At 35.0% G+C, this 21,855-nt stretch overlaps 1 protein-coding gene across 2 annotated transcripts in view; it reads left to right on the top strand.

Annotated features, from left to right (window-relative positions):
* Window positions 1-21,855, top strand: part of LOC119077735 (toll-like receptor Tollo) — an 80,024-nt gene that overhangs the window by 45,522 nt on the left and 12,647 nt on the right. For both annotated transcript variants that reach the window (XM_037185012.1, XM_037185013.1), the window contains 7 exons: window positions 17,135-17,274; window positions 17,338-17,535; window positions 17,610-17,737; window positions 18,536-18,679; window positions 18,773-18,877; window positions 18,946-19,072; window positions 19,872-20,068. In XM_037185012.1, the coding sequence (XP_037040907.1) occupies window positions 17,136-17,274; window positions 17,338-17,535; window positions 17,610-17,737; window positions 18,536-18,679; window positions 18,773-18,877; window positions 18,946-19,072; window positions 19,872-20,068 (1,038 nt within the window). In that variant the 5' untranslated portion in view covers window position 17,135. The remainder of the gene's footprint in view (window positions 1-17,134; window positions 17,275-17,337; window positions 17,536-17,609; window positions 17,738-18,535; window positions 18,680-18,772; window positions 18,878-18,945; window positions 19,073-19,871; window positions 20,069-21,855) is intronic.

Below are 21,855 nucleotides of genomic sequence, written 5' to 3'. Positions count from 1 at the left end.
CAAATATAGAATTTCAGATGACAGCCTGAACACATAAAACTCAGAACTTCAAACTATCAATTAGGTTCAGAGAAGACGTCATCTCGAATTTATGTATTTCATCAGCAAGCCTCAATGAAAGGTCCTCGGGTCGACATATATTGCGATAAAATACTTTTTCATACAATTGTTGTTTCATACATAACTGTTATCACTCGGTGATCTAAAATCTTAAAATTAAAATGTTCGCTCCTTTCGTCACCATTCAGTAGAGAAAGATCAAAGTAAGAAGGCTTTTGATATGGTATGCTTCATTATACTGTTCGGTATAGTAGTTATAGTAGGTCCTTTCAGTTTCATGCAATAGTTGTCAGGATTCAAGCGACGTAAATTACAAAAAGTTTATTTCCGGAAAACGTCTTCCGTCATTCCCTACTATCTTGCCATTGACAGTTGTTTTTTGTCGGAAAGGGTTCGTTCATACGCAGATTTAAATACTAAATGTCATCAGTTGCAAATTTATCATTTTCTTTTCAAAAAGAAACCGCAACAGCATAAATTATGCAAAGGAAGGTTTTCCTTGGTTAATTCTCGCTTTTCATTTATGAATATCCTTTTTTCTGACTGATACTTCCGGGATTATTGTAAATATCAAAGGATATAATTTTCGAATTTCTATCGTAGCTGGAATAACAATAGGCCTTCCATACACCGCGAGCTCATAACAACCGCCCAAAAATTTATATATGAATATTATACAAAGCCACTGAACGACTAATTGTACGACATTAACTGATATTGTATTCTTCAATTATATACACTGGCAACATCATTAATTCATTATCCTCGAATTGTATCTTATCCTTGTACATATATGTAGAGAGAAAACATCATTTCGTATTACGTTATATTGTAATAGCCTGTAATACGTTCTGAACGCAAAACCTAATAAGAATATTTTCCTCTAATCCAGAAATTGTTTTACTCACTATTATACTATGCTTTGAAGTTTGGGTTACTCAGATAATCCCTTCATTACGAGGCACATATATCTGTAGACATACGCACACACAGGTCTATTTCATTCGAATTGTTTTCGCTCTTTATTTAGTTCGGTTGAAAATCCCCCATATAAGTCAAACCACAAAAACTTCGTTCATTTTAGCAAAATTGTTTAAGTGGCATTATTAAAATTATTTATTATGGCAGCACTTCGGTTTTCGGGATAACAATAAATTAACGAATGATATGGCGTTTTAGTTGAAAATGTTGCTATTGTTGTGTAAAGCTCTAAACATCCAGCATTAAGCGCGTTACTTTTCAACCGAAATCTTCAATTAATTTACAAATATTTATTCAGCTTAGGGCTGAAACAATTAAAAAACTAACATGAATTGGACCGAAAATGTCGGAAGGAAAATATGTCATTTTTCTTGCGGCAATGTACAAGTCGGGTTTTCTTTTCTGTTTCGCTTATTTTCCACATTAATTCAAATTTAGATTTATGTAAGAAACACGAAATTCTTTTATAATATGAAAACAAATTGCCAGCCGCCAGGGAACAACAAACGTGTAGCTTGTTGTAGATCATAATTTTGGAATAAAATTGTGTGTACAAGTTGAGTCTTGAATGAATTTATTACATGTTTTTGTTCATTGCCATTTAACCTGTTACGGACGGTTATCTTATGTTATCGATAACGTTTGCAAGAATAAACGACAGGCAGACCGCAAAAAAAAAATGTTCAAAAAAATGAAGTAAAAGATTTGAAATCAATTTATTGTCATTATATAAATACTTGGGTCAAATGAAGTACTAGATCAGAATACTGTGGGGAAATGACCAAATTGATACTTTTAATTGATTATTTCTTTGACTTTGGACTGAATGGTTATTTAATGAAATATTGAACCTTAGATGGTGGCACGGCGTTCTCCATCATAAGCTGCATTACGTCAGTGTCTGTGTTAGAACCGTTTTGCACTCAACGCCACAAGCGACCGAGAACAGAATCGAAACGAAACTCCATTTCATCATTGAGTAATACAGCAGACAAAACGACGAATGCTAAATAAAGTCGGCGATCTTTTTGGTGCAATATTTGGAGTTTCTAATACTAAACCGACTCATAAATTGGCTTCTCAGAAATTTCAATTTTAATTTAGGACAATTTGATAGATAGAATCACCAGAATACAAAAAAACACAAGAGGAGAATTCCTAGTTTTCAGATAACATCAACAATTGCAGCTCAACATAAACTTGGTAACGTCCAAAATTTCAATCAAGCTTCATAATTTGTGTAGTTGCAGTGTGACTTATCCCAAATACGATGAGTTTGTGTGCATAGTGTCTCCGTCTAGTCTACATTTAGCCGAGTTATCAATTAAGCACCTAACTTTCCTCACAGAATATTTGCATACTTCAAGGCGTAGTTCAGAAGTCATGTTAAGCCACACTTAGAAAAAGAGACGATAATACAGTGAAAAAAAAAGCCGGTGGTCTAGACTTTACTTGTTATTTGCTGTAAAAGGCTGTTAGTGAGGTCTCTAAACGAACAAATCAAATCAAATCTGCAACGATGGCAGAAATAAGAACTAGACTCTGAGTATATGGAAAATGACATGTTAAAATAAATGAAGTCAAAGATTGGATTGATGGAAGTAACAGATTCGAGTATATTGCTTTAATGCGAAAGTTTAACTATCGACATTGCAATAACTCAGTTTTGATGAAATCATATCATTAAACATATGATTTCATCAAAAAACTATAGCTATACTCTCTCCCTTTACTCATCGTATTCCTGATGCATCCAATCGAAAAACATAAAAAAATCGTTTCGAAATTTCAAACACGAAACCTCTTCATGCCACACAGTGTATTATATGGTCTCGTTACAAAGAAACGTAGTTCCATTAAAAATGAACTGTTGTAAAAGTTAGATTTGAATACCGAACAACCATTTAGGAAATGCACGACACAATCCAATTAAGATAGTAAGTCTCGTTACTTGATTAGATTACACACCGAATTACATTTACAATAAAAGAATGGAAAGAAGAGAGAGTGAGTGAGAGAGAAACAACAAATCTATGACTGGATTAAATGACCGGAATCACAATTCATTAGATTTGTTCAACATTATCATTAGGTCGTCAATGATGTTTATACGGACTGGAAAAAAAACGAACGAAAATAAATTAATATTTATGGTTATGCTCTATGGTAATGTTCTATTCGCGTTTTCTGTGCATGAATGTCAGCGGTTTCATTTCGAGCTGTATGGATAAGTTTCGCAATCAAAAGTTTTTATTTTTTCATTCATTGTTGAATGGCTTCATATTATAAAGCTCAGTGCATTCACATAATAAACTTTTTGATATTAGCAATTTTTTCTGTGCATAACATTGCCATTTACCTCTCGTACAATGATTGAAGATTTAGATTCCTCGACTGATTCACCATTTCGCTTCGAATAAATCGGGATAAATATGAGAGTTTTTTTTCATACGCTTTTTATAGCATCAGCTGTTTTAGTATGGTTGCATGTTGTACACGGATATGTTTACATAATTTTTATGGTTCACATAATAAAAGTGGGAAGACAAACTTGTAAAGTAGCTAATCAGAATGTAATTGAATGCAACCGTAGCTAAATGTTGTAAGCTAAATTTTACATGAACTTTGTCAGAGTTCTTGAAAGTTCTCAACTAAATTGTTGTTAAAGTAAATATAGCATTACTGAACGAACGGAACGAACGCTATGCAAAACGTTTTTATTAAATCAGTTGGAAACCTCTTCAAAGAAAATACATGTCTCGAGATCAGAGGGAATATTTATGCAGAAAATTGACCAATGCAAAGATTGTATGTTTTGCTTAGTCTCAAAAAGCCATCTAAAAGTTACTAGTTGCCGCATAGGGAATGGAATAGGTTTTGATGGTATTACATATCTACGATAACGTTTATTGGCTGAAGAAGTTTTTAAAAGCGAAAGTTAAACATTTGCTTCCAGAACTTTTAAATGATGACAGGACTCCCACGCTTTCAAAATTCTTCTATCTAAGTAGTTTTGGGAGGTTTCTAGACTTATGTTTACCCTAGAGAGGTAAAGGTTTTGCAAGCAAAATTATATCACTAAAAAAAGAGATGTTTGCATACTGCGTTAATATACCTCCCTCATATAAGGCAGTATATAAGAGACTCGTACTAATACTCGCGCAAGCGCTCGTATACGTGCACGTATCTTACATACAGCCTCATAGCAGTATTGTACTATTATCCCTCACCAGAAACTGGAACCTCTAACAAATTAAACTAACGTATTAGCATACTCTTAGATTAAATACTAAGAACGATTTTACAGGATCTATTCAGAAAAATTTTAGTCACCCAAAGTTACCAGAAAGCTATAAGTTCTAAGTTTTGGACATGCGCCTCTTCCTACACTACATTTGAGGTTTTTTTCATTCTGTCAAAGTTCTTTTACTAGGATGTTTGTCTCGTCATTCAAAAACTAAAACTTTGATAATATAAGGTGACTAAGCTTATGGTCGATTTGGGATTGTGATAGAATTCAGGACAGTAACGTTTTCTGACATATTTCACAATTTGATCGAGCTACCACCACTGTCTTGACCGAAAATATTTAGAACTAAATTAAATCGTTTTTAGTTTTAAAATCCTGATTTTTAGGAGCTTTAGGAGATTTTGGAAGCATTTTTAAAATTTATGGAGTCTTAGGAGATTCTAGGAGGTGTTGGAGGCCTGATCTGATGATGCTCTGACGTAGAAGTTGGAGTATGATGGAGTCGTTGTTATAATTTACTTATGTGACTCTTTGTGAGAGACATTGTACTCTAACGAATCCAAATAATAGACATGTAAGGTGAAAAAGGTTATGTGAACAAGAAAACGTATCATCAATTACAAAACTTTGATCGAATCATTCTCTGTATAAGTTTTCCCTCTTCACAAAAAAACTGAACTCAATCAACATTTGTTCCATTCATTTTTCACTCAGCCATTGAACGTCGATTTTTCGATTTTCTTCAGTTTTATAGTTTTCGACTAGTTTTCATTGCGAAATTGCGATGTCTTGACCATTTATGGCAGAGCAAACTTTCTGAGTGTTCGATTGATGAATCCATCCAATGATTAAAAGTGATATGAGATGACCCGAACTCAAGACTTTCCACATTCGGTTTGTCTGCAGGAACAACTGTATATAGATGAGTATCTAAATGCAATGTATAAGTCGAAAAACAACGTCATGAACATCATCAGGGTGTATACGTATGTTCCTTTGGATTCGTTCGTTTCACAAAAAGTATGTATTTATCTCTGTGCTATTTGTTTAGGTTGGATATTATATTATCAAGGGATTTAACACAAACAAATAAAAAATGGCATTAAAATGGAAAGTAGAGAAGACGAAGAAAAAAAAAATGAATGTACGAAATAGAAACGCGTATGATGGGTTATAATGGAATTACGCACTCCGAATACTTTATAATTATATTTGTTAGCTTCAAAATTACAATATGAGCGTTCTGGGGTTTTACGAAATATAAAAGTTAAAGAAATTTGTTCCCGGCTCTTCTTTGTTTTCCCCTTCTCCAGCCGGAACCCTCTTTTATTTATCGATGTATACGAAGAAGAAGAACGAAAAAAAACGCACGAAAAAAGGGTTGAAAAATTTATGCGTATGGCATTTTAACTGAACAATTGTTGTGTATGTTTAAAATATAAATTGCTCATTGTTGCGTATCAGACCGATGGGACTGGGGGAAGAGTTTTTTTTTATATATAATGGTAAGTGATGGCCCATAGAAGCGATTCATATAAATGCTTGTACACACATTTATGAATGGATTTTTTTCAATAACAAAAAAAATTGAGATCAAAAATTGAAATGCATTTTGAATTTCAATTTAAAAAAAAAAACATATTTGTTCCGTTGATTCATATCCTCTCTGTGATATATGTGCTGTAACTAGAAAACTTTTACATGCGACAATCAGTTTTTGTACTCGGACGACTTTAAAACTCTCGGATTACAGTCAATATCAACCAATTTTGTGGCTAAAGCTTCAACTGTTTTACCAGCTAATCCACTCCTTCAATCACACTGCCGATGCGTTCTTGTAGGGTTTCCCCAGAAACACCCACCGTGCGTGTAACTATGAAACCTGTAAGCGGAGATTTTGTGTGAATGGTAAAACAGCTGAAGAAAATTGACATTACATTTTGCATTGAAACGAAAATCAATTTTGAGTCCCTATGAGTCCCTATTGAGTCTGACGTTGTGATTGAATCGGAATATTGGATTGATAGTAGAGCGCAGAAGCCAACACACAATCCGTGCGGCTAATCTTTTACTTCATTGTTGTAGCAAACGATTTGTTACATAAGACAAATATTTACTAGAAGTCTTCACCTATTTTCGTCGTTGCTCTCGATAACAAATGACTAGAAGATTAACAAGACGTTTACTTTGTTTATAGGAACGAATTGTGATCACTAGTTTTCTATATTAACCGTATGGTTCCAGTGTCTATTTTCAAAATGTGTTTTCCCGAAACTCCTTGTAAATTCCAATCGAGAATATCGAGAATTGTAATTCTGTAAATTTCATAGAGGTTCTCGTAATTCATGAAAATAGTTAGTAATGCTTTTACTACCAGACTGGCCACGAGTTAGGAAGGTTGGTGATGAGTTGAAATTACATTTCAACTATGATTCGCTGAACTATTTCATGTGCAAATCCGAATAGTGTTCAGTAGAGCACTTTATCGAATACCACTATCACTATGGCCTAATGTGAAATGGTACGTTTGAACTGCATATTAATGCAAAACGTCGAACGACATATTAAATTCTCTATCAGATCGCAACAGTGGTCCATTGTCTTATCATTCCTCTTATTGCAATTTAGTCTGTAGAAAATCATCTTATTATCTGCACACACACTATAACTACTAATGGTGCACAGAATCTATGCGACTATAATCCGAACACACAAATTTCGAAATATTTGAAATTAGTTCTGCACATTTTCAGTGCTGCTGCTTAAAATTTGTTGCTGAAAATATTTGTAGTGTGTTGATGCATTATAGAATGTTCCATTAAAACTAATGTATATTTGCGTAAATATGCGCTCTGATTAGCTGATAAATGAAATTAAAGTGAACGTCTATTGTTCTGGTCGTTCATTAACATCAGAATGTTATTAAATACTTGTACGAACTGTGTTGCACACAACCACCGTCCCAATGCATAGCCAACAATTTAGTTGTGATACCGGAAAATACCCCGTAGCTAAGGAATGCACGATATATATGTAGAGTCAAGCCAGTCAAGCTCACAAAACGAAAATCAATTTTAACAATAGAAAATCAATATCACTTTGTATTTTCCCCACAAAATATACGAGCGAGTCACATAAAAACTCCCCTTTTATCCATAAAAAAAGAAATATCAACGTCATTACCAAAACAAATTGCATTGCTGTTTCAAAAGAAAATGCTAAACAATGCAATTGTTTGCTTTATTTTGTTTAGGAAATCTACTCTCACATTCTGAGAGTGAACTTGCTGAATTTAAAAAAAAAATCGGATATAAATTTCCATGGGTAATAGAATGGCGACCCAATTTCGTTGACTTCGATAAAAAAAAATATTTTCAATCGAATAAACTACAATCGATATTAATTAAACGAGTAACATGTAACAGGCGTTTTACCTATGCAATTTAAATAATTTATTTTCCATTATTTATACAACTACAGACACTATGGCGGGAAAACCAATATCCGTTTCAAAACTTTCTTTTTACGCTAAATCATTCATGCTGAACCTTCAGGAAATAATTTCGCTGATTCAATCAATGTTCACAGGTTCACACTTTAACTTTACATTTTCTTCGGTAGTTTATTTGTTCGATGAGAAAATTATTTGAAGTATCCGACCTCTGAATGATTTAATAGCAAAGAAAAGATTAAGAAAGAAATTTTCCGAAGGCGATCTCAGTGAAAGACCAGTTTCATCATTCACTTCCTCGGTTGATACCGAGTTCAATGGCGACAGAAATGACATAAAAAACTAATGCTTATCTATGTAAGTGAAATTACGAACGATAATATCAGGTTCAAACCGAATTCGACCTAAAACCTAAAACCTAATGTTTCGATTTCGGGTACAACCCGAACCGGATCTGAACCTGAAATTTTACTTTCGGATTTGACCCGAACCTAACCTGAGCCTAATTAGAGTAACCCGAAATAATTCATGAAATTTTTTGATTTTGTCCAGATTTCGGGTAACCCGAACCGAATCTGAAAATTTCAGGGTAAGATTCGGTTCATGTGAAACACGATAGTAACAGGTTCGGGTCCGGTTCGGGTTGAACTCGAACTCGAAAAATTTCAGGTTTAGGTTAAGTACGGGTCAAACCTGAATTTTAGTTCAGGTTTGGGTTGCAAACCTCGGGCCAATCTGAACTGAAACCTGTCAGCCTGAATCCGTTCCGAGCATTTTTTTTAGAATGGATATTGGTGTCATTGGTTGGAAAATATTTGTTATCAAAACTGGTTCCCTTTCTCTTAAACTTCACTGGTGAAATAGTGGACGACCATTGTTATATCTTCGCTTTCTTCTTTTTTAAATTATTTTCTGACGTAGATTCAGCGTTTCGACAATATTTTCAATTATACCAAAACTGATGTGGTTGATAATAACTTTTACAAATTTTCACATCCAGCTAAATACCATCTTTTTACTGCCAAGTTTATGGTTATTGTGTTATGCTCTCAATTAAGGCGAAAATTCGTTGCATTTCGTATAAACAATGGAAAATGTAATTTTCTTTATGTGTAACAGTTTTCGAAGGGTGTGGTTATAATCTTGCGAGCTTATACTCGTTACACATTGGAAAGTTTACCATGAAAATATTTTCGGAATTTTCTCATTTATTCAATGTTGGGGTATGTCCTGTGGTGACTTTTAGGTGTAAATATTTTTCAGAATTTTTTATGAATCTCTCGTCTTCCAGCGCATATGTCGAGAAAAAAAAAAGCCCACAACAGTTTTTTGTTGAAATTAATGTTTTTCTTCAAACAAAAAAACCATGCCTGCAATGAAAAGGACGAGTCAGAATTACACAGTTCGTATCCCATGTGATACAGTCGTGTTTACACTACCTACATGTCTACTAATGAAATTGTCCATTTTCCGTTTATTTATTGTGATGTGTATTACCTTTCTCTGAAACGAAGTACCAAACTTTTTCACACAAAGGTTGTTGCCGCTGGACCGTAATTGATTCATATGAATGTCTGTGTTATGCTGAGTTAATTCAATTACATAATTTATGATGAAATTGGGCAAAACTGTTGTTGTTGTGTCGAAAAATGTTGTACAGGCTGGCATACACAATCAAATATTAGATAATAATTGCCGAGTCAATTATCATGACCGAAACAATTACAACCATCAACGATAGCCATTTAATGTTTAACACTGCAACATCTAAATTTCGATGAAAATGGAAAATGTTCAAATATTGCCGTCATAAAAATTAATGTCCAGTATACCATGGAGTAGACATGGCAGCTGATCTGAGAACGGCCTACAAAAAAATTCAACGATGCCGGTCAGGTACTAAGTTTCAATTTTACATATGAAGCCGAATCGTGTAACTTTCAAAAATTTATTCTTTGTAAAATACTAGTGGTGTACCCCGGGCTTCGCTCGTAACTAATATAATTTTAAAATATTTAAATATTTTCCTCACGCAAAAAATCACTTAGAATTATTTGACAAAAGTAGCAGCTGGCACCACTGAATCTCTTTTTGTCAACAAAATTTGTCAACTATACTTCTGCTTTAGCATGAAAGTAGTTGACAATTTTTGTTGACAAAAGGTGAGTATGTCTTTCGTAGGTGAAGGTGGAAGTAGTTGTTACAAAAGATAAAACTCACCACATAAATCTGAAACTCACCCCGTTTTAGTAACAAACTTGTCAACTATTTCCGCGTTTGGGCAAAAGTAGTTGACAATTATTTGTTTCGAAAAGCTACGAAAGACACACTTTGTCAACAAAAATTGTTAACTACTTCCTTGCTAAAGCAGAAGTAGTTGACAAGTTTTGTTCACAAAAAGAGATTCAGTGCTGCTAGCTGCTACTTTTTCGTCAACTACTTTTGTCAACTAATTCTACAAGATGTCAGCCTTTATCACCTTTAAAAAAAATCAAATCAAGAAGATCGATAAAAATTCTCGATTTTTTGGATTTTCCTGATTTTCTCGAATCTTAGAAAATGTGAGAAAATCTAGAAAATTTGAATGGTTTTACCAAATTTTCTTGATTTCGAGAAAATTCACCAAGCATGACAAAATGAAGGAAATTCGACCAAACCAAGAAAACTTTTCTCAAAGAGCATAAGTTTCAGGTCTCTAGGATTTCTTATCTGATTTATAGAACAAACAAACAAACATTCAACTTATATATCTCTCCACTGTAAAGTGCACTATACGGTAGAGCAAGCGAACGTTAAGTCACTCGCTGTATAAAACTATCTATGCTACGAGAACTTGAAACCGTTTTCCGTGTCACAGTTTTTGCTACACAGTATGCTACATATCTGTTATATTACAGATCATCGACATTCTACAAGCTTTCAACACAATGTACACTCAAAGTCGAAGTTTAAGCCAATTTCCCAAAACAACTCGGCTGTCGTGTCTGCACCACGGGATATCTACTTTGATGCTTTACACATCAAACTTAATTTAATAAAATTGTGTACACTAAAATGATAATCCGATTGATAAAACAAAATTAAAATTTTATTACCGTTGTTCAAGAGTCGATTTTCATACTGAATTCTACAGCTTTTCGACAAACTCCTCCACTCTTAAAAAATGATAATTCCGATTTTCTCTTTTTTTTATACATATATCCTGCGGTTCTTATAGTACGACAATTTGTAAGTGTACATTAAAAATTTTCTGCTTGGTAGAGTTCAGCATAGTGATAAATTGTTGAAAGAGAAAAGAAAAAAAAACTTTTACAAATATTTGTAAATCCAGTTCAATATAATCTGTGTTGAAAATAAGGGCTGTTAGCTATTAAACGGGACAAATTTGTACATTACTTCCAGATAATAAATATGGTATTGTCAAATAAATTTGCATGTCATGAGTTTCATGTCGTTCACAATATATTTATTTACATCGTGAGCATACATAAAACTCGGTGTGTTGTAAAATAAATGGATAGGTCAGGGTTGAACAATGTATATTGTTTCATCGATCATATTTAAGTTGTTTCAATTTTGATGCGATTAAAAATTGGTTAGCATAATAAACACGCACCTAACGTTATTATCGATTTTTACCTACGCTAATGAGAATACGTGCCTGGTCGTATCGAGATTTAACTGGCTTGCAAATTTATCGAGATCAATGAACGATTGACGAAGTTTCCTTGGAAATAGTTATTTGTTCAACTAGGGGAGACAATTCGTATTTCTTTTGTGTTGTTTGTGGGCAGATCGTAACAACTCATCCGAAAAAATACAATATCCAACGTTTTTCTCGAGTTAAACACAAAGTTTTTCATATTTCAGAGGAGGGAAGAAAAAACCTATTTTCTCGCCTGCGTTGTGAACTTTTTTTATGTGTGCGTTGAGATTTTCCTTATTTTATTCATTCAGTAGGCAATGATAAAGTTCCAATTTGCCGACTATATTTCTAGTGAGAAAAGTTCACTTTCGAGAAAACAGACCTTTTCTCACTTAAACTGTCGCTTTGTTTATGTTTTCAAAAAAATCGAAGTTTTTTGATTCCTGGAGACAAACGGTAGATCCCACCTCGCACATATAAAAAACATTTTGTTCACCTCTGTGAGAAATAAGAGAATTCCAAATCGAGTGAAATTGTGAACATCTGGCCATAAACATCGCTCTTGTTGGATGATGGGTTTATCGACAATACTGCTAAAATGTCGATGTTGCTGCTTGGGTGCCATTCATAAAGTACGTTTAAGGCTTGGAACGGGTCGGGTTCGGTCAGACCGGAACCCGAACCTGATCTTGACCCGAACCTGAACTAAGAATTCGGGTTCAACCCGAACTTGACCCGAACCTGAATTTTCGATTTTGGGTTCAAACCGAACCCGACCCGAACCCGAAGTTATTCAACCCGAACTTGACCCGAACCCGAATTTGCATTTCGGGTTTGACCCGAACCTGATCTGAACCCGAGATCTTCAAATAAATCAAGTCCGGTTCGGGTTAACCCGAAATTTTTGGCATTTTTTAGTGTAAAATTTTCGGGTCACCCGAACCGGACCTGATCTATTTGAAAAATTCGGGTTCAGATCAGGTTCGGGTCAAACCCGAAATGGAAATTCAGGTTCCGGTCAAGTTTGGGTTGAATAACTTCTGGTTCGGGTCGGGTTCGGTTTGAACCAGAAATCGAAAATTCAGGTTCGGGTCAAGTTCGGGTTGAACCCAAAGTCTTAGTTCAGGTTCGGGTCTAAAACCGGTTCGGGTCATAACCTGAACTGATCAGGTCAACCCGAACCCGTTCCGAGCCTTAAGTACGTTAAATGACGAATTTTAGAAACCCCCTCCCAAAAATGTAAGGAAAGGTTTTTTGAAAATGTATCGAGCACAAGCTTGTGAATGGCTCTTAAGCGTACAATAGCTATTTTAACCAGATGGTGAAATGATGTTGTTTTACGCACTAGATGTGTGGTGGCCGTTACCTACCGTACTGTACAGGTACTGAACGGAATGATAGCTCTTAGTAAAGTCCTGTACGATAAAAAACAGGACAATTTTGTATCAGGGGCCTGATGAGCGGAAAGTCAGATCCTACGCATCTGTGCAAAGATCTAGATCTGGAAAATTGGTTTTCTTCACCGTTCAATACCACGGTGACTTTGGCTATCTTAATCGACAAGATTTCTTTTGTTGAACTGGAAAAAATGGTAATTCAATTTTTCAACTACGAAATCCGATTTTTATCGCTCTCGAAATAGAAAAATGCAAATCGTCCAACATCCATTTCGACATTACGCTTGTATTCCAAGATTGAAATCTCGTTAAATTATTAATGCAAAGTAATCCAACTTTCTGTTACTGCACTGAAAGGATATTCCTGTTAATTTTATAAATTACCAAAGTTGTTGAGCTCTAGCTATATCGCTTCGACGTGTATAGACGATGTGTGCGCTACAAACATTCACAAAATATAGACAATTTCCCAATTAACATATGAATAAGATGTTGAATGAATAAGTTTGTGAATAAAATATTCTTAAAGGGTAAGAAGATAATGAAAACATGCTCCCATTCTTATATTGAAGATATTTTCGAATAAATTTTCTCTCATTTCGCATATCGTCTTCTTTCTGCTTTTCTTTCGAGTTAATTTATTCCGTGATAAAGGAACCGGGGTTTTCAGAATGCAGATAAGAACGAAGGTTACTGTATTGGATATGGATATATACATGTTCCATGCCTATTGCCTATCGTTCTCTAAAATGAAAAATAATTTGTTTTACATGCTTCAGATACGTAATGGTGTCATATGCGAGGGGGACCGCACTGAATTTGCAACTCTGTTTTCTTGTGCAACTCTTTCGCAACTTTTTTTTTTCTGCGTGCAACTCTTTTGCAACGCTTTATTTTTGAGTGCAACTCTTCGATACTTTTTTTTTCAGATTGCAACTCTATGCAACTCTTTTCAGTGCGGTCCCCATCGGTCATATGGTTGTTACTGAAAATTGTTGATAGACCGCTTCTGCACGAACAATAATAATTATTTGCTTGCTGGAAAATGTTGTTTTGACTAGCGGATCATAGCCAGAGCCGAACACTGCGTCCACTTAGTTAAAACAACAAATTTCCTAGCAGGTACGTAGTCTACTACTTCATGTACTCATTCAAGAATACACCCTGAAATGTGTATCCCAATCCCATTCGTGCAACATCAATTATAGTTTCCCCACACTCAGCAAATTTAATTTTTTTCGTTTACGAATTCTCTCCTCATCATGCTTCGATAAATTTAACATTTTATTTTTTAAACCTACGCAACAAAGAGACCCTTTGCCAACATTCCATCTTCCTTTATCTTTACGTCAGTGTCCCGCGTATTTCTCCAGCATTCATTTTTTTTCGGTTATAAGATTATGAAATATCACATACCCTTACGTATATGATTTGCGATAACCGATCCCCAATTCATAGCCACATGTCATAAAAAGGGTCAATTCGATTATAAATGTTTTTTTTCGCTCTCTTTTGAATTGATACCACACACTAGACGACGGAAAAAACACATTCTTGAAATATATCCATCCATGGACATATTACTTCTGGTTGGGTGTTATGAAATTGAGGTGAAGAATACATGCATATACAAATGTGTATACAAATTGAATACATAAAAAGAAGAACGGATGTATACAGATCCAGATATTATACATATTTGGCCAACAAGGCAGCAGATGTGGGAAGGTCTCTCACCGAAATGATGGAGAAGAAAAAATTGTGTGGACATGGACATACGATTATTATTGAATTTGAATGTAGATGTTATATGACGTGAACGTAATACTGGATCGCAAAATTCCAGGAAAGGTTCATCTGATGTACGGATATGAATTTGTTGACTTGGAACATGTTTTGAATTTATTTTAGAATGAATAGAATGGAATGTACACATTGTGCACATGTATCAAATGAAACTACTTTCATATTTGGGTGAATATGGGTAACATAATTGAAACGGTGACCATCTTGACAAGGTAACGAGTTTATTATATCAATGTCTTGCTGGACTTCGGTCAAATAAATTTTTCTAGAAAATATTTTAATATTTTGTTGAGGAAAATGCTCTGGATATTCTGAATCAAAATTTGGATGTTTCAATAGAATAGCAGCTGCGTTCTTGTTGAGACTTTTTTTATTTTGACGAATTGCAAGTTTGTAGTTCATACCAAAGCAATGTCTGTATAATCCCACTATTCACATTACGGTAGGTACCTTCTCCCTTGTTACCCATCGTTTCGATTAAAGAAATTTCCTTTAAGGATGAAGGAATTTGTTCTTGTTTTCTTTGTTTTAACGTGAATCGCCACCGTATATCGTTTTTTGGTTAATAGACGTTGCCACAAATGAAAGGTTGTCAAGCTTTTATAGAAAAGAGATTACGCCAATTGCTAACGGAAAAGACACATTATTGGCCTGTTGATATATCCAAGGTTGAATATGAAGATTGAAGATGTTACACCAATCGCAAAAATTCCCTGAACTTTGCTGTAATTTTCACACAAAATTGTAGCGCCATTTCAGTTCAGTTGAAATTTCGTACTGAAATGTACTTATAGAGCTACCTATAGTCGCCATGTTTTTTTTTATGATACGGCCCAGTGAAAAGATGGTGATCAGCGTAACCTCCTCATGTACAACTGTGGATACAATCACATGGAATAAATGTTTGTCACTAAAATGTGTGCAGCAAACTCAATTTTGGAACCCCTGAGGACGCTTTCACCTAAATATTTAAACTCATGCCGAACGAGCGAACCTTCACCTATTTATCTAAGTGTTTCTAGAGAGAGATAAGTAGGACATCATGCTGTCAAGATTTGTTTTGCTTTGTTGAGTAAAATATCATACGTATCTATTTGATATGGTGGAAAATGTATTTACATGCGTCGAAAATAGTACTTTTCATAATTCTTGCATTTCTTCTGATGTCCTTGGATGTCCTCGATTTTTGTTGTATCTATTAACCTCGGCTTCGCTTCGGATCATCAATAGTCACACGAAAACTCGACTTTTTAACTTCATATTTCTTGTTTTAAGTTAATGACTATTACTCGGGTGAAATCTAGTATTATTTATCGCAGATTATTTACTGGGCGGTTCTATATAAAAATCGACAAAATGTAACGTGGAGGACTGGTGTGAGCGAAAGGCAATTTATTCGTATGAATAGCGTAGAGATAGCATAAAATTCTGTAACGTGGATAATAACAGCCAATCACGAACAGAATTTTTTCAGGGACTATTAAAGGAAAATCTTGTTTTGAATTCTTCCATATTCGTAAAAATTGGGAAGATGTTGGAAAACAAATTAAATTTGACCGGAGTTTACTTTACTAGGGGTGTAAAGTGGCACTTGCCTCGCTAGGGCAAAGTCTTTTCATCACTCGTAAAAAACGTATTTTACATAATAATTGAGAAAAAGATGAAAAGAAGAGTTTTTGTGTGAATTTGGTTGATCCGCGGCGTAGACGTAGCCGAGCTCAATACACACACGAAAACGAGACTTTTTATTTTTATTCCGAGTCATGTAATGGATTTTATTTCTTTGCGTGGTAAGACTAACATTATGCATCAGCTCTGACAGGGAGTTTGTATTTATCGTTGCTTCGACACATAAAAGCATTAGACTGCACTTGGGAAATAATTAGATATTTTGTATCACGATGAGTAAACGTTACATCGGGCTGACGGCCTCGGAAACTTTTACTCATCTGGATAAGAAATATCAAATTACTTCCCTGGTATGATATGAGATATTGAGGTCTTTCTTCCAAATTCCAATTTCCAAATCTTGTTTGCGAAAAAAGCGTTCGAACAGTGATCATCACGATATTTAAAAAAAAAAGTCGTTTATTGATCATTCCATGATTTCAAATAGCACTACCCGAACGCCTCGTCAATTAGTAGTTAATCCGAACTTTATCGCACAACTGTGTTGGCGTAAAATTCAATTTATCTTCCGTTGCCATCATATGAAATTATTTACAATTCTTGACCACCATTCGCATACAAAAATGGTAATTCGTAATTATAACAAGAAATGCTCGCAAAACTTTGAACAAACTTGTAATAAAAGCTATTTAAACAGTTACCTGTTTGACTGTAGCGCCCATTCTTTTGTTATACACCACTATCGGAAAAACCGGATACAGAACAGCTTCCGTCATTTATGACAAAAAGCCACAACAATTACCCCAATTTGATTTTGAGTTGAAATGTTTTGAATATAACAACTAATTATGCTAATAACTTTAATTGTTTCATGCAATACACACTCTCTACAACTAATAATTTTCTTGTTACAGAATGACTATCAAGTGGGCGATACTGTTAGCTTTGGTGCACATGATATTCCTTGATGGGGTTATCTGTTTCGGAAATTGTCCCGTTGAGTGTTCTTGTGGTTTAGACGACAGAGGAAGATTGCAGACGATATGCAACAAAGGTTTTATTGAAAATTATATTTTATATGACATTGGTTCATTGTTCATTTTATCGTTGCCAACAGGGAATATGCGCAAATTTCCGGAACGTCAAATTGATACAAACGTTGAAGTCATACGAATCACTGGCCGAGGAAATACGTTCACCATCGGATCGCTATTCAGTTCGTTTACGAAATTAGAAATTTTACAAATAACCGATTCAAATGTGCCTGCTATCGGACAGCACTCCTTTTGGGGTGTGCAGAGCCTGAGAATGATAGGTACGTTTGATGGACGAGAAACAAATTATTTTGTCTTTTTGGATTGAATTACCCAATACATTGTATTACGACAGATTTGGCTAGAAATAACATTACGACCATCACCGATGATAATTTCCGAGGACAAGATGGTTTGCATGAATTGGATTTGTCGGGGAATAAAATTCATCGAATGGCCAGTGGAGTCTTTTTTCATTTGAAAGTGAGTTTTCGCTCGATTTTTTATTTGTAATTTGAATATCCTTTCTAGCAAACAAATTTCGTTTTGACGCTGTCAAAATACCACTTTATTCCTTTACTTGTTGACTAATTCCTCATTTCACATGTAAAAGGCTACGTTGCATTTTTACCACCTTAATAAATGTAGTTAGGTTGCTAGAGATCGTATTGGTAGTTGTCAGTTCGTGTTAAACAAATTTGTGTCGACGTTTGCAGCAGCTGTTTTACCGAATATTCCACTCGTGAAAACATGGTTCTTTCACACGCCTTTACACGGATTTCGTAGTTCCACGCATCCGCGTCGTATTGGTAAAACAGTGTCACTGTATGAATGGATCAGGTGGTAAATCAGCTGATTGAAACTTAGACACAAAATCGGATGAACTGTACTTTTTGCGAAACAATTATTTGCATCATGGAAAAGCAATGCATGCTAATGATGCCTCAATAAAATTCAAGAACTTTTTGCAATCATTCCAAGTCCCGACTCCAAAATCACATTTCGAGCATTCATCAAGTTAGATTTTACAGCTCAATAAACATTACTTTGAAGAACAATTTTACTGATACGATTTGGACATGCTGAATCGCGCCATCGGAGCTATTTAGAATGATGCCTTTATAACTTTCCAGTTTAACGACCACTCGATTTTCGTATTTCAAATGAAAAATTCAGCATTTTGAGTTTAGATTGTAATTTGTCTGTCTGTTCGTTTTTTTTTTTCGACGTGTACAACGGCAATATGTTATACATTCGAATTCAATTAATTTATTTACGTAGGATTTGCGTCGTCTTAATTTGGCCGATAATTCCATCGAGGAACTGGTGTCGAGAACATTTTATATGCTAAGTAAATTGAAGTACTTAGACTTAAGTGGAAATTCATTAAATGATTTGCCTCCGGATGTGTTCAAAGATATAACGGTATGGAACAAAAATGCTTCATCAATTTCGAAATGGATTTCACTAATAAAATCGAAATTTTCGTCTGCTTCTCTTGTATCTTTCTATTTATAGGAATTAAGAGATTTGAAGTGTAGACGATGCAATTTGAAGAAAATCAATCCACAAGTGTACAATATATTGCAGCACTTGAGTGTGTTAGATCTGGGTGATAATGAGGTGGGTTTGGCATTTGATTTATATTAGCCGGACGCGCCGTTTCTATAATTCTAAATTTTTTTTTCCAGTTGAAATATTTAGAAAAAGAAGAGTTCCACGACCTAAAGCGGCTCAAGCAAATACGCATTGACGGGAATCAATTATCTGTTGTCATCGACAATTTGTTTATTCGTCAGAAAAGTTTGGAATTTTTAGGTGAGTTGAGCACGATTTTTTTTAATAGCATGTGCACTCACCGGACAAATACCTGCAAATTGTGGGCTATAAATACCCTCGGCTACAACTTTTCCATATTTTATTCTTCTCAAATGAGACTGACCCTTTTTGGTTAAATAAGTTTCGATAATAATTTGCTCGAGCAAATTGTTTGCAAAATATTGGTTGGTCAACAGTGAGACGTAATACACGATGGAAGGAGAAACCAATAGTAATTTGTTTACCGAGTGGAGAAAATAGGAAACTCCAACAAGAGCAACGTTTGTGGCCAGAGCGAAGCGAGCGCGGTAATTTCGCTCGAGTTGGAATTTCACATTTCTCTCAAAAGTAAACAAAGCGTTTTTAATGCGTGTATGTTGTGTTTTACCGTTCTTCTCCACGAAACAAAAAAATCGATTCGTAATGTCATTTTCGAAAACATAAACAAAGTGACAGTTTGAATGAGAAAAGTTCTATTTTCTCCCCACGGAAGAGAAAGTGCTACACTAGAAATATCATTCGACCAGTGGTCAAGAAAACCCAATTTTCTCATAGCCGTTTGAGGAGAGAAAATAATTGAAAACACAATCAGCGCATGAAAAAACTATTTTTCAATCTCCAAATCTAATTTATATTAATCGACGGATGTTGGTTAACTAAACACCGAAACTATGCTTTGTCCAGCGAATACATGAAACATTTCATTGCATTTAAAACGAACAATTCCCTCGCAAATATTTATAACACGTCGACGCCAAAATATATTTATTCTCATTACCCATTTTTACCCATAAAATAGATCTGTCGAGAAATCGGTTAGCCAAAGTGACGAATGGTGCATTCAATAATTTAACCAACTTAACCCATCTCGATTTATCGTACAACAAACTTGTTCGCTTGGATACGGTCAGTGTGGAGCCGTTGAAGCGATTGCAACATTTAAACATAAGCGGAAATTTGCAAATGGATTTAATTGATATAAAGGACACGTTTCAGGTGAGTGTTATTTCCGTAGAATTTGTTCTGGCTATCAGATGTGAAAATTAAAGTCGTCACTTAATGTCAGACCGTTCAATCCGTTGAACGAAAAGCGAAATAAGAAGTGATTTTATGAAGCCTTTCACAAAAATCTGCTACTTCCATAGATTTAGATTGATTTGTTCGATATCAGTCTTTTTACGCACGAGGATTTTGAAATTAATTTTGTCTGTTCTATGTAGCAGTGCATTGTAGCATATATTGTGGATCTTTAAGTTGTGCTAGGTGAAGGCGTGTTTCATCAAACAATCTGCGTAACCTTTTTCTACAAAAACGCTTCAACAATGTGTGGCAACATGTAAACACAAAATCCACTCGAAACCGGTACCGATCCACTAGTCAAACAGGCAATATAGGCAACAATTCTCTTAATCTATAGATTGTGGATTTAAGCACTATTTCACAGGACTCTCAAATTGAGAGTCTCAATGATTGACGCTGTCGGCAAGTCGGTCACTTCTGTCACTTCATCGAACAATATTTTCATGGACAATGTGATCGAAAATTGAATTTCCTAACAAATGATTTTGATTTTTAAATTTCGTATCTCAAAGGACCAAATCGATGGCAGTGCCATCGCTTTTGTGGTAGTGACGATAACAATTTCCACAATCTATTCATTTGCGTATCATCTAGTGTTTGATATAAAATCTGTGGATGTATGAATTAATTAGGAAGACAAAAATCAGGAATCCAATAATCAGTAGACAAAAATCAGGAAACATTATTCAGGAAACACAAATCAGGAAAAATTAATCAAGAACTCCACTTATTAGGAAGCATTAAGCATTAAGAAAACCATGAATCAGAAATTGTAATGACTTTCGGGACAAAATATCCACATCAAAGTTTATAAGGACGTGCAAGGGGGGATACTCCCCCCTTGACCCCCCTTTGCGGGGGCTGCCGCCCCTCGACCCCGCTTTTTTTATTTTTTTAAATTCTCCACGGCCTGCGGCGCTACATCATCTGTAAAAAACATAATATTACTGGCGTGCGCAATATTGTACTTATGTATATGAAGTGAATTCCAGTACAATCGAGTCATAATTTATTTGTCTTCCAATTACAATCGAACTGAACTTACTCGATATATTCTCATATGCTCAATGAGCATTGGTCATATGCTCGACTATTTCCGGATATAGACGATGTACTCGAATAAAGCAGACGACGTCCTCTAATATAGTCGATGTCCTCAAATATAGTCGATGTCACGTAATATAGTCGACATCCTCGAATGTAGTCGATGTCCTCTAATATAGTCGATATCCTCGGATATAATCGGTGTCCTCGGATTTAGTCGACATCCTCGAATATAGTCGACTTCATTGAATATAGAAGATGTTCTCGAATATTGTCGATGTCCTCGAATATAGTCGATGTCACGTAATATAGTCGACATCCTCGAATGTAGTAGAAGTCCTCTAATATAGTCAACTTCTTTGAATATAGTAGATGTCATCTACTATAGTAGATGTCATCTAATATAGTCGATATCCTCGAATATAGTCGATGTCACGTTATATAGTCGACATCCTCGAACGTAGTCGATGTCCTCGAATATAGTCGATGTCCTCTACTATAGTCGATGTTCTCGAATATAGTCGATGTCCTCTAATATAGTCGATGTTCTCGAATATAGTCGATGTCACGTAATATAGTCGACATCCTCGAATGTAGTCGATGTCCTCTAATATAGTCGATATCCTCGAATATAATCGGTGTCCTCGGATTTAGTCGAC

This window comes from Bradysia coprophila, unplaced genomic scaffold (assembly GCF_014529535.1).
Source record: "Bradysia coprophila strain Holo2 unplaced genomic scaffold, BU_Bcop_v1 contig_24, whole genome shotgun sequence".
NCBI lineage: Eukaryota > Metazoa > Arthropoda > Insecta > Diptera > Sciaridae > Bradysia > Bradysia coprophila.
The sequence above is the reverse complement of the archived record's forward strand: the minus strand, read 5'-3'. Positions and strand labels throughout refer to the sequence as shown.